At 39.1% G+C, this 12,845-nt stretch overlaps 1 protein-coding gene across 1 annotated transcript; it reads left to right on the forward strand.

Annotated features, from left to right (window-relative positions):
* Nucleotides 1–9,159: 9,159 nt before the first annotated feature.
* On the forward strand, nucleotides 9,160–10,393 carry PATE2 (prostate and testis expressed 2). Its single transcript, XM_016122615.1, has 3 exons — nucleotides 9,160–9,169; nucleotides 9,793–9,921; nucleotides 10,257–10,393. Exons 1-3 carry the CDS (start codon nucleotides 9,160–9,162, stop codon nucleotides 10,391–10,393), a joined length of 276 nt encoding a protein of 91 aa, XP_015978101.1.
* Nucleotides 10,394–12,845: the final 2,452 nt, after the last annotated feature.

Raw genomic sequence — 12,845 nt, forward strand, 5'->3', positions numbered from 1 at the left:
AAGACCTGATAATCATTTATCTTAAGAGGAAACTTCCATACAGAGGCTAGAACATCTTATATTTTGTAAGTAAACACAGACAATATGAACCCAAATACCCAACAATATCTTCTCTTCAAAAGTCTTAAGCGTCCAGGTGTCCCAGGTTTAGCTAGTTTCAAGTGAAAGAATTTTGAGGGTGGAAGCAGAGGGCTGGGTCAGCAGTTAGAATCTGTTACAGGGAGGCTACCTCAACCTTTGGGGAGGTCAAAAGGCAGCTTAAAGACTACAATAATACAACACAAATGAAAAAAACACCCTAAAAAGAATTGTAATTGAAAGACCCAACGAGCAGGGAAATACCTGTAACAGGTTCAAAATTGCAAATTCACATTTTTCTTACAAAGTTTTTAAAAGGTACACATACAACCAGAATAAGGAAAAGACATGATTTACCAAAGAAATAAGTAACAAATATAGGAAAAGATGTTTAATCTCATTATTAATGCAAATAAAAACATTTTTTTAAGTTGGTAAGATTTTTCAATATTCAGTGCTGGTCAGTGTGTGGAGAAATAAGCAATCTTACACTCTGTCTATGTGGGTGGGATGGGGGATATCAATTTTTCTAGGGAGTAGTTTGGCATTATGTATCAGAATTTAAATCGTACCATTATTTCTAAGCCATCACCTGCTTTCAGGAATTATTCGAAGGACATAAATTGGACAAGAATGCAAAAATGTATAAGTACCAATTATCACTAGCATATTATTCTATGATGAAGATGGAATTGGAAAAATAAATGTCCATCATTAGGGGACTAGTTTGCTAATATGATACAGTGCAGTCATAGCAAGAAATACCACACATCAATTAAAAGTAATAATGCATATCTACACTTGACACAGACATGTGCTCCTAAATTACTAACTGGATACGGCATAATCTGCTTTTTAAATAATATGCTTTATTATATTCAAAATGTACAATTATAAAAATACATTTTGTAAGTATAAGCATGTAAATATGTATTCATATTGAATTATCTGCAGTAAACACAAATGTGAAGAGTGTAATTTTGATGGGTATCTGTGGCTCAAGGAATTTTGACTATTTTCTTCCTTTACATGTACTTAATAGTGCTTGGGTGTATTTCTAAAAATAATGAGATTGTATAATTTTTATAATCATGAAAAAGAGGTTTATTTTCATTCTAGGGTCAGACTGTAGGGCTCTTCAATTTCACGCACTATACTAACTTATTAAGGAAAGAGCTGCTCACACAGATACACCTAGAAGTTCACAAAAGGTGTGTCTAAAGACTAAGGCTTTTGTCCCTTTACAAGAAAGACCGACACTGGCACCACCCGCCCAGTCCACCGCTGTCGTCTGACGATCCCAACCTTGGGGGAGGCAAGCTCCCTCGCTGCATCTGCCATCCTGGCCTGTCGACCCTTGCTGTGCTGCGGCCACTGTGACCCCGGCTGCTACAATTGCCCTCAGCTGGCGCATTGCCGCTAGGCAGCCTGAGAACGCTGTGAATCCAGGCCAGGTCCCAGGACTATGCACCAAGGAATTGGTACCTGGAAAAGGAAACCTGTTTCGCATACTCAGACCTGGCCACTCTCCAGCAGCTGTGCGGCCCTCAGGAGCCCCACCTCCCCTCCCAGCTGGTCCCACTTACTCGCCACATTGAGGTGTGGGCGCAATCCCGAGAAGCAGGCAGGAGCAGGCAAGCATCCATTGATATCCCGCAGCTTGCGCAGGTGCACTGGCGGCGAGCCCGGAGGCTGCTGAGGTTTAAAATCCAGAGAACAGTGTTCCTGCCTGGAAAGATGCCTCTCGCTTTGGGGCATGCTATCCTATCTCTTTACCACCTATATTCCACAGGGCTGCAGCCTTCCGTAGTGTGGCCCGTCTTCTTCTAAAATGTACTTTCAATAAATCTTACTTTTTCTCAATGTTGCGGACCTATAATTCTTTACTGCGTCCGCAAGGAAGAATCAAGGAACAACACCACCGTCCTCCTTCCCCATGCCACTGGGTGACACCAGATTTCACAACACTCCAGCGGTGACATTACCACTGGTGACTAGAAGAATTTTGCCTAACACAGAGGAATTGCTCAATAAATGACTTAAAAAATGAATAAGAGAGTTTAAAGAAACATGGCAGAGTGAGAGATGTCCTCAGATCTCTCCCCTTGAAACAACAATAAGCTGAACATCTAAAACTCAACAAGAAACACCCAAACTGCACACCAGCATGTCTCAGTATGGGATCTGTCCATAAGAGCTACAACAGGTCTGAACCCCGGTGTCAGGCGGTGGACTGGGAGAAATAAAGAAGCTGCCTCTCGTAACTGCTGGAGCTACCTATAGGAGGAGGGGAGGGGAGATAGTGCAGTGACTTCCCTGAACAGCCCTGCCTGGGAGAGTTGTGAGCTCCACAAGGCCAGCGGCAGGGCCCAGTCATCAGAGCAGAAGGAAGAGAAGTGGGACAACACTAAAGCAATAGTTTATTTTTATCGGCCCCAGATGCAAAACTGAGGCTTAGCCTCAACTCCCAATTCCCAACCCAGAGGGCAACTCCCCCCATACCCTACTAGAGCAATCACCACAGAGCCCAGGGGAATCTGAACAAATGCTACCGAAACTGTTGCTAAAAATGACTGGGACTGAGACTGAGGGTAGCGAGTGTGATTACATATCTACAAGAAAATTAAAAAAACATTATTAAGGCTTTATATAAAGCAGGGATCCAACAGGCTTAGACGCCACCCACTGGAAACCAAAAGAAAAGTGCCTTCTTTGTAGCAGGCTAAAGAGAGACCTTTATATAATAAATCTTCTTTCTGGAAAAACAGCAGAATACACTTCCATTAATGCCCAGAAGGAGAAATAGTCCATTAAACACCATGAACAACCAAAGTGACTAGGCATCTCAGAATGAAAGAGAAAAATCTCCAGAAAGTAAGCTTATACACATAGAAATATGTGAGTTAAAAGACAGAGAATTCAGGATGGTACTTCTGAAAAAACTCAGTGAGATCCAAAACAATTCATATCGACTATTTCAGGGATTGAAAAAAACAACTAGATGAGTAGAATGAGTTCTTTAGCAAGGAAATTGAAACCCTCAAAAAGAACCAAATAGAACTTCTGGAGATGGAGAACACGCTAAAGGAGATGAAAAATGAAATAGCAAGCATGGGAAATAGAGTCGACCAAATGGAGGAGAGGGTCAGTGATATCAGAGACAGAAATCTAGAAATAAATCAGAAGGAAGACAAGAGAAACCAAAGAATGGAAAACAATAAAAGAGAAATACAAAAACTAGCTGATACCATCAGAAGAGGAAACATAAGAATGGGCATTATCGAAGACGAGGAAATGGAGCAGGGACTAGAAAGCATTTTCAGACAAATAGTTGACAAGAATTTCCCAAATCTAAGGAATTCCAAGCTAGAACTTGGAATTCAAGAAGACAACAGAACACCCAATTATCTCAACCCTAAAAGGCCTTCACCAAGACACATTATATTAAAGTTATCAAAAATCAACGACAAAGATAGAATTCTCAGGGCAGCCAGGGAGAAGAAAATGGTAAGGTAAAAGGAAAACTTATTAGATTATCGTCGAACTTCTCAGCACAAACCTTACAAGCCAGAAAGGAGTGGAATCAAATATTTAAACTATTGAGTGAAAGGAACTACCAGCCTAGAATAATGTATCCAGCTAAGCTCTCCTTTAGATATTAAGGAGAAATAAAGACCTTTTCAGAATACAAAAATTGAGGGAATTCTCCACTATGAGGCCTGCATAACAGGAAATACTGCAAAGGGTCAGCTCACCGAAAACAAAATGACCACCACCACCACCCCTTTAAAAAAAAACACAATTAGGAGTAAGGTGACTATCAGGCAAATAGGAGCAGAGGAGTGCAACCCTTTCTAAGAATAGGGTATCGTAAGCTTAAACAATAAGGAGATATTTGCTATAGCAAGATAGTAATGAACACTCAGCTAACATAGGGACAAATTGAGATAACAATGACTGAAAAGGGGAAGATTCAAAGATCTAAATTTGCAAAGGGGAATGGAGATAAGGCACACGCAGAAGAAAATGGACTACAATATATGTAACTATCTTCTATGTGTATGTACTGGTAACCACACACCAATAATTCAGAACTGAAGTATATAACATAAAACAAGAAGGACCAGAGGGAAAATTCAACCAAAATAAAAAACAGAAACCAAAGACAAGGAATCAATGGAAACACTGAACTACCAGACAGCAAAATATAATATGGCTATAAAAAGACCTCATATTTTAAGAATCATCCTAAATGTAAATGGACTGAACTAACCAATAAAAAGGCAAAGAGTTGCAGATTAGATAAAAAAAAACGAAACCAAACCTTATGTTGCCTCCATGAGACACATCTCAGCTCCAAAGACAAATCTAGACTTGAAGTGAAAGGGTGGAAAATGATATTTCAAGAAAATGGCATTCAGAGAAAAGCAGGAGTAGCGGTACTAATATCAGATGAACTAGACTTCAAAATAAAAAAGGTAAAGAAAGATACTGAGGGACACTTCACAATGATAAAGGGAATCATGCACCAAGAAGACATAACAGTTATTAATATCTATGCTCCCAATCAGGGAGCTATGAAATATGTAAAGCAATTACTAACAGAACTAAAGGGAGAAACAGACCAAAACACAAGAGCACTACTGGAAACAATAAGCAGATACAGTAACGTTTCTAGTTACAAAATTAGTGTTAAAATCTCCATAGCATTCCTATACTCTCATAGCAAAGTGTCAGAAAAAGAAGTAAAAAAAATAATTCCTTTTGTAATTGCAACAAAAAGAATAAAATACCTAGGAATAAATTTAACGAAACATGTGAAGGACCTATATAATGAAAACTACAAGACCCTATTAAAATATATCGAAAAGGATACAAAGAAATGAAAAGATATTCCATGTTCTTGGATTGGAAGAATCAACATAGTTAAATGACCATATTACCTAAAGCATTATACAGATTTAATGTGATTCCCATCAAAATCCCATTGGCCATATTTAAAGAAATAGAACAAAAAAATCATCAGATTTGTATGGAAGCACAAAAGATTCCGAATTGCCAAAAACATCCTGAGAAAAAGAACAAGGCTGGACTCATCACTCAGCTCGACTACAAAGTGACAGTAATTAAAATGGCATAGTATTGGCAGCAAAACAGAAACACGGACCAGTGGAACAGAATCAAGAGTACAGAAGTAAACCCATATTTATATGGGCAAGTAATTTTCGACAAAAAAGCCAAAAACATAGAGTGGAGAAAGGAAAGCCTCTTCAATAAATGGTGCGGGGAAAACTGGAAAGCCACTTGCAAAAGAATGAAACTAGACTATTTTCTATTATCACACACCAAAATTAACTCAAAATGGATTAAGGACTGAATATAAGACCTGAAACAATAAAACGCATAGAATAAAACATAGGAAAGAAACTCAAGGACCTTGGACTTAAAGAGGATTTTGTGAATTTGACCTCAAAAGCAAGGGAAATAAAAGCTAAAATAAATGAATGGGACCACATCAAACTAAAAAGCTTCTGCTCAGCAAAAGAAATTGTTGACAAGGTAAAGAGATAACCATCTCAATGGGAAAATATATTTGCAAGCATCGCTTCCAATAAGGGCCTAATATCCAAAATATACAAAGAACTCATATGACTAAATAACAACATAAAAACAAACAATCTAGTCAAAAAATGGGCAAAGAACTTGAACAGACACTTCCCCATAGAGGACATACAAATGGCCAACCAATATATAAAAACATACTCAACATCGTTTGCTATTCGGGAAATACAAATCAAAACCACAATGAGATACTATTTCACACCTGTTAGAATAGCTGTAATCAACAGGTCAAGTGGTAACGAAGGTTGGAGAGGATGCAGAGAAAAAGGAACCCTCATACACTGCTGGTGGGACTGCGAATTGGTACAGCCCCTATGGAAAACAGTATGGAGGTTCCTCAAAAAACTAAGAATTGATCTGCTATATGATTCAGCAATCCTTCTACTGGGTATTTACCCCCAAAGACTTGAAAACCCATATCCAAAAAGATATTTACACACTGATGTTCATAGCAGCATTATTCACAGTGGCAGGATAATTGTCTATCGTATGATAGACAATTGACTAAAGAAGCTGTGGTACATATATACAATGGAATATTACTCAGCCATTAGAAGAGATAAAACACTGCTATTTGTGAAATAATGGATGGACCTCGAGATAATCATGCTAAGCAAAATAAGCCAGACAGAAAAAGTTGAAAATTGCATGATATCGTTTATATGTGGGATATAAACCTAAAAGCAACAAATGAACAGGACAGAGACTCATGGACATGGACTATAACTAGTGGTTACCACAGCGTAGAGAGAGAGAGGGGAAGAGGGAGGTAGATGGGTAAAAGAAAGAAATCTAACTATGGACAATGAACACACAATGCAATATATATACATATCTGTATATCTATCTATATCTATATTTATATCTATCTATCTATCTATCTATCTATCTATCTATCTATCTATATACCTTACTGTTGAATTGTACAGCTGAAACTTACTAGATTTCATTAACCAATGTCACCATAAAAAGAAATTACATTTTTAAAAATTTTTAAAAATTAAAAATAATAGATATAAAATAAAAAGAAAAAAGTAAAGGAGTGAAAAGGATGGAGCACCGATGTTGCCATATACTAGAGATTCATCAGGAAATGCTGTTCAGAGGGATGACATTTGTGTGAGAAAGGATAATGTGGTTGGAAATGAGATTGGAGAGGTGGCTGTTGCTCAGAGTAGACTTTAGAGGCTATAGGAGGAACTTTGGATTTCCTGCTACATGTAATGAAAAATCATTGGAGGTTTTCACTAGGAGTGTGGCATCTATGACCTGTAAAAGGGTTCTCTGACTGCTTTTTGGTGAACAGACTATAAAGCAACAGCAGTTGAAGTCTAGGTAAGAGATGATGGATTGGATTATATTAGTGGTACTGGAGAAAGAGAAAAATAAACCCTTGTGAGAAGTTAGCGGGCAGAAAGGATAGGACTTGCCATTAGATTCTCTTTGTGGAACGGGCACAGGGATTGATAAAGAATAATTTCCAGGTTAATTAAGATCCTGAACACTGATGTAGGAGTAGGTTTAGTGAATCAGGAAGATTACAGTTTCATTTGGAGATATCAGAGATTGTGGTACTTGTGAGCCTTCTAAAGTGGAATGGGTATTTGTAGACATGAGTCTGGAACTCCAAATAGAGGTCTGAGGTAGAGATTAAAAATAATTGGGCATCATCAGCATATGGATCATAACTTGAGCTCTGAGAATGGGATCCAATTCTCACCCATCTCAATGAACCAGAACTCAATTAGCTCCTAGATGCTCACCCACCTAAGTCAAATTAGACAGTTTGTTCTGAATCTGACTATCAGTCTTTAGAGTCCATTCTAGAAGAGACTGTTATTAATCTTTTCATCTTTTCCAACACCCAAAGACAAATGGAAATAAGGCTTGGTGAAAGTTAACCCCTGATAGGATGCTCCTGATACCATCATAATTGCCAGACTCTTGCCCCATGAATACCAAAACCACAGCAACAGCTTAACCTACTGTCTCTTTGGTCAGTTGCGCTTTCCTACTTGTGGCTCCTTGTGGCTAAATTTTCTGATGCCTCCTTAGCAAAAATATCCAGGCTTCCCCTGAAATTCGAGGCACTGCACAGGGAGTGAGAGCTTGATATTTTCCGGGGTCTTAATAAATATGAGCTTTCTTCTTTCACAAGCTTTAATATAATCCCCATACCAATCCTATAAGATACAAAAATTATTCTCAACATAAGTAACTCATCCAAAGTCACTTAATTGACAAGCAGGAGAGCCAGGATTCAAACCCTTATGTGTAGCAAACATAAGTTTGAGATAAAAGGACGTGCCTCTTCTTAAGTTGGATATTGGTGCAGAAGAGGGGAAAAACGACTCTTTTCATTGATACCTTGAGAGTGCACGATAGTGAGCAAGAAGTTTCATTCTACATCCTTGAGATTAGTAATCTCAGCAGCAAGACCAGTGCGTCATCCCTCGAGCTCCTTTCTCTACCCGCATGCCATCACCTCCACCAAGATGCATCTCTGTGCCTTAGGTTCTTGCTCACCCACATGCAACCACATGACCACTCTCATCGCAGTGTGTCAGGTTGTTCGAAATCTCTGTACTTTGACATATGCTGTTCCTCTGTATGCCTGTCCCTACTCCTTTAACTAACACATTTCTCGCCTAAAAAGACCTGCCCGACCACTCCCTTTTGAGGTACGCTTTCCCTGGTTAGGCAGTCAAATGGGAATGTTTCTCATCTCAGCCTTCATAGCCAGCTGTTCTTGATGTACTTAGGATCTCTAAAACTAGACTCCAAACTCTGCAAGGCCACTAATTTGTGTCCTGCTTATCTTGGCATCTTCTCTTCCTATGCTATTGGCATCTGGTATGTGTTTAGTAATTATTTAATTACAAAAGGAACCACCTGAAGGTAAACTAGATAAATTTCACCTCTGTTAGTCTTTTTCCTGAAACTTCTATCCTTACACCACAGAGAGGGCACTCCAATGCTTCCTGCACACTCAGACTACACCCAGAGCTCCGAGCTCATTTACTGGTGCTTCGATCTAGGCGAGACGAAGAAAAATCCGATATTATTCTGAGGAAAGTGAGTAGGTTAGTGAAGAGAGCTGAAAGGAACTAGGGTGTCCAAATCCTATCTCAATATACCTGAAACATTACAGTGTGAAAGAGAAATTTGACTTCACTTGCATAGCTCAAGGCTTAGCTATGCAACAATGAATATATGTATTTATTGGCTCATTATTGAATAGAATTTTTAAATAGGTGCCTTAGGGGTAGTGAGACCCAGTTGATGGTTTTGTTCTGGGAACATTGAGGTACTATCTGTTCCTGAAATTTTATGATTATATAATTTAGATGAATGACTCAAGGACAGGAGCTCAACTGGCACATTCCTCAGGGAACTGCACATGAAACAAGCACCGGAATGTTTGTTCTGTTTCTGGTGGGCATAGTCTCTCTGGTCAACATGAATAATGGTAAGTACAGAGGGAGAGCTGGTTGTCAGTTAATAGATGAACAGATGCTGGAGGAGGGGAAGTTTCCACAATTGGCTTTGGGACTTTGGCAGATATATGTGAGATGATGACAGGAAGACTTTTCTTCTTTTCACAGGTGACCTTCAGATATATCACACAGGTACGTCTGTGGCTACTCTAAAGTCCTTAGTAAACAGGTAATTTGTGACATATTTAGAAATAAACTTCCCCTTCATCTTCAGAGAGGGTTATAATCTGCTCTTATTATAGAATCCTAGGAGTTTTATCTTCTCCCAGACCAATTTAGTCCATTTCTTGGAGTAAGGAGGCTAAAATCCCCTTTGTTTCTCCCTTTTCTTCATGACTAGACAAAATCATCTAGATTTAGACAAGGAGTTCATTACTTGGGGTCCATAGATAAATTTTATAGGATCTGACCTTTTGAAATCAAATGCAACTCGATTATGTCTGTATGTTATCTTTTATAAGATTATCAAAGGAGTGGGAGGCCTAAGAAAGGTTAGGAGCCACCAGGCAATGGTTAGTTTCTGGGGGAAAGCCCCCAGTCCTGCTAAACATTCTCTAGAGCACATTCTTTAAGCACCCCTTTCTGTATCTGGCAGAGGCTCAAAGAATATGTTACAAATGTTCAAAATTTTATCTTGGGACATGCTACGATGTCATGGGTTTCTGCATCCCGAAGTACTATCAGTCCTGTGCTGTTGAGAACATCTACACACTTACAAACAGAGGTATTGTGGAGGACAGAGGGGCTAAAAATAACTACCTCCTTCCCTTAGAGACAGGCTGTTTTTTGCCCTCAGAGTGTGTGTGTGAGTGGGATGGGTAAAGATGGGGTGATCCTATAGAAGGGATGGCAAAAGTCGATTTTTCCTTAACATGATATTGAGTGAAGATGAAGCTGACATCCCTTATTGGTTAGGAAATGAAATCCATTCCCCGGGTCAGTAATTAGTAGACTCAGCCTTGGTAGCTCATCGAGGCTCTGAAGAGAGGCTGTTCCTAGGAATTTGGTAGGAGGAAACATAATCATTTTAGTTGTGTTCTCACTATTTCACCTCCTCAGGGAAATATATATACCATTATTCAAAACTGTCATGTATGAACAAATGTGAAGACATCAACATCTTGGCTTCTGACAAGAAGACAGAGATAATCTGTTGCAACCAAGATCCCTTTTGCAACATCCCTATGGATGCCTAGTTCTGCATCTTTCCTGGATTTTGGGTCATTCTTCAACTCACCATCTCCTTTCTCCAAAACCTGTATTTTGCTTTCTTCTTCTAACCAATAGTGGAGAGTGCAAAAGCCAGCTGGTAGTGAAAAGAGTAGCAGTTATAAAATGTAAAATAAAATAAAATAATAAAACAGAAAACTAGAGAAGACTTCTAAAATTATTCAAAAAAAAAGCAGCAGCAGCAGTTAAGGGTAGTTGAGTCTCATTAATAACGAAGCACTACACTGAAGTTTTGCAAATCTCTTTCTCATATCTGTAAGGGGGTTTTGGTTTCCTTATGATGCTGATGCCATGAAGAGGGTTGGATTCATGAACGGCTACTTATTATCTGCTATATGGAAATGAACACTTGGGTCAAAATAATCTCAAGCTAGTACGGAGAATGCTGTGACCATAGTTCAGCCTCATCTATCCCCAGTCCTCTGGGTTGGGATTCTTCGGATTGGCCCTGACACCTTCTGGCACTCTCCTTTTTTGGATTCTGGAGCTAGAACAGGACTAACTCCAGCTTCCCAATTAGCTGGCAACATGAGCTACATTTTTCTCTGGCTGAGCTCTTTGAGTGTGAGAGAGTATTGTGCTAGAAAGCCTGTGCAGGCCTAGGGACAAAGCATTACGTTAAATTTTAAGGGCACTTCAGTTTATGGAAACTAAGATTTGAGACACAATTTGGTGTGGATGGAGTTATGATGGCCCTGGCTAGCCAGGTTGCCATGTAGTACATAACTGAACTAGGTGATTGAATTGGGAATGGAGATCTTGTACAAGGATGGCCAGTTTCTTCTTATAAGAATGAAGGAAAAGATGTTAATAATGAAGCAGGTGGCATGATAGTTGAAGATTATAGAATGTATAGAGATGCCATGAGACAATGTTCAAGTTACAGTGTCCTACCTAAGATGAAGTTATGAATAAAGAGAAGGTGTGCGATAATGGAAGATATAATAGTGGTGGGAAGAGAAACAGGCAGACACTGAGTGAAATAAATAGGCCTAGAGAAACTGAGTAGCACTGGTGATGAAAGAGCCCAACACATCTGTGGCCAAGGTGGTGAAGCTTCCTGGAAACACAAAAACTCTGGCATTTTTCTGCATGTGAGACTGACTGCAGTTCCTGGTTCTGGATTTCCATGAGCTTCTTTCTCCTTTGTTATGCCACTTGGAATTCTTATAATAAACCAATTACCCCCCTGCTTGAGCGGCTTGGTGTACTCCGTGTCTTTGTGTTTGAGAATATATTTGTTTCTAAGAAATTCTCAATTGGAAATTTAAGGAGCCAGGATGAAGAAAGATATGAAGGCAACTTTTTCAAAAATAGACAAGCAGATTGGAAGAGCCATGTAACATGGATATTCTGATTAGAGAAACAACATATTTTTATTCCTATTTGTATATGGGCTCTCTTACCCATTAAATCATGGGGACGAGAGATCTCAGTCCAGAAGAAATAAAAAATAAAAGAGATACTTGGTTTGCCTTGGGTTTCAAAATAAACTTTTAAAATATCTATGAATCAATGTTTAGACAAAGCTTGGCTTTGTTAAACAAGAAGAGGTTTCCAATTATAAAATCTTGCCTTAATGTTACAAGAGCAAACATTGGCATTCTCAGCATCGGAGCACTGACTTTTACTTTACGCTAGCCATAACAAGAGATGAAATACTGCCATTTGCAACAACATGGATGGACCTTGAAATAATCATACTAAGTGAAATAAGCCAGACAGAAAAAGTTGAAAGTCACATATCACTTATATGTGGGATATATACCTAAAAGCAACAAATGAACAGGACAAACAGAGACTCATGGACATGGACAATGGACTAGTATTACCAGAGGGTAGGGGGGAGGAAGGAGGTAGGAGGTAAACGGGGGGTGGGGGGGATTTAAATCATGTCTTTAAATAAATAAATGAATGAATAAATGAATGAATAAGAAAGAATTTTACTTTATGTGGTGCATGATTTTGATTTGATTTTGGTTCCCTGCCCAAATCCTCTTTGGTGATTAGTACATGTGCCACCTAGCTGTATTGAGTGTTGGCTGATGATAGCTCACAGCTATTTACTTCTCTGGCGATTTGCCCTCTGCTAAATGGGAGCTGCCTTGCCCAGATGCTAAGCTTCCCACATGAGCATAGACCGCAGCCAATAATGGCTGACTCCTAACATCATGGTGAGAATACGTCTGTGGTGCATTTTTGCTTTAGAACATTTCCATGGGATCCGACTAACACCATTCTCCAGCTGAGGCCATGTTCTCGTTAACATTTTCCCCCTTACCTCCTTTGCTTCCTTTGTTCCTCCTCTGTATCTTAAGCTGAGAAGATAAAGTGTTTTCCACTATCATTGGGCATAGAGGTTAGAAAATGAAGTTGCATTTTGGCACCTCTGAATGATATTGTGTTTAGTGTGTGCAT

This window comes from Rousettus aegyptiacus, unplaced genomic scaffold, assembly GCF_014176215.1.
Source record: "Rousettus aegyptiacus isolate mRouAeg1 unplaced genomic scaffold, mRouAeg1.p scaffold_m13_p_5, whole genome shotgun sequence".
NCBI classification, from domain to species: Eukaryota; Metazoa; Chordata; class Mammalia; order Chiroptera; family Pteropodidae; genus Rousettus; species Rousettus aegyptiacus.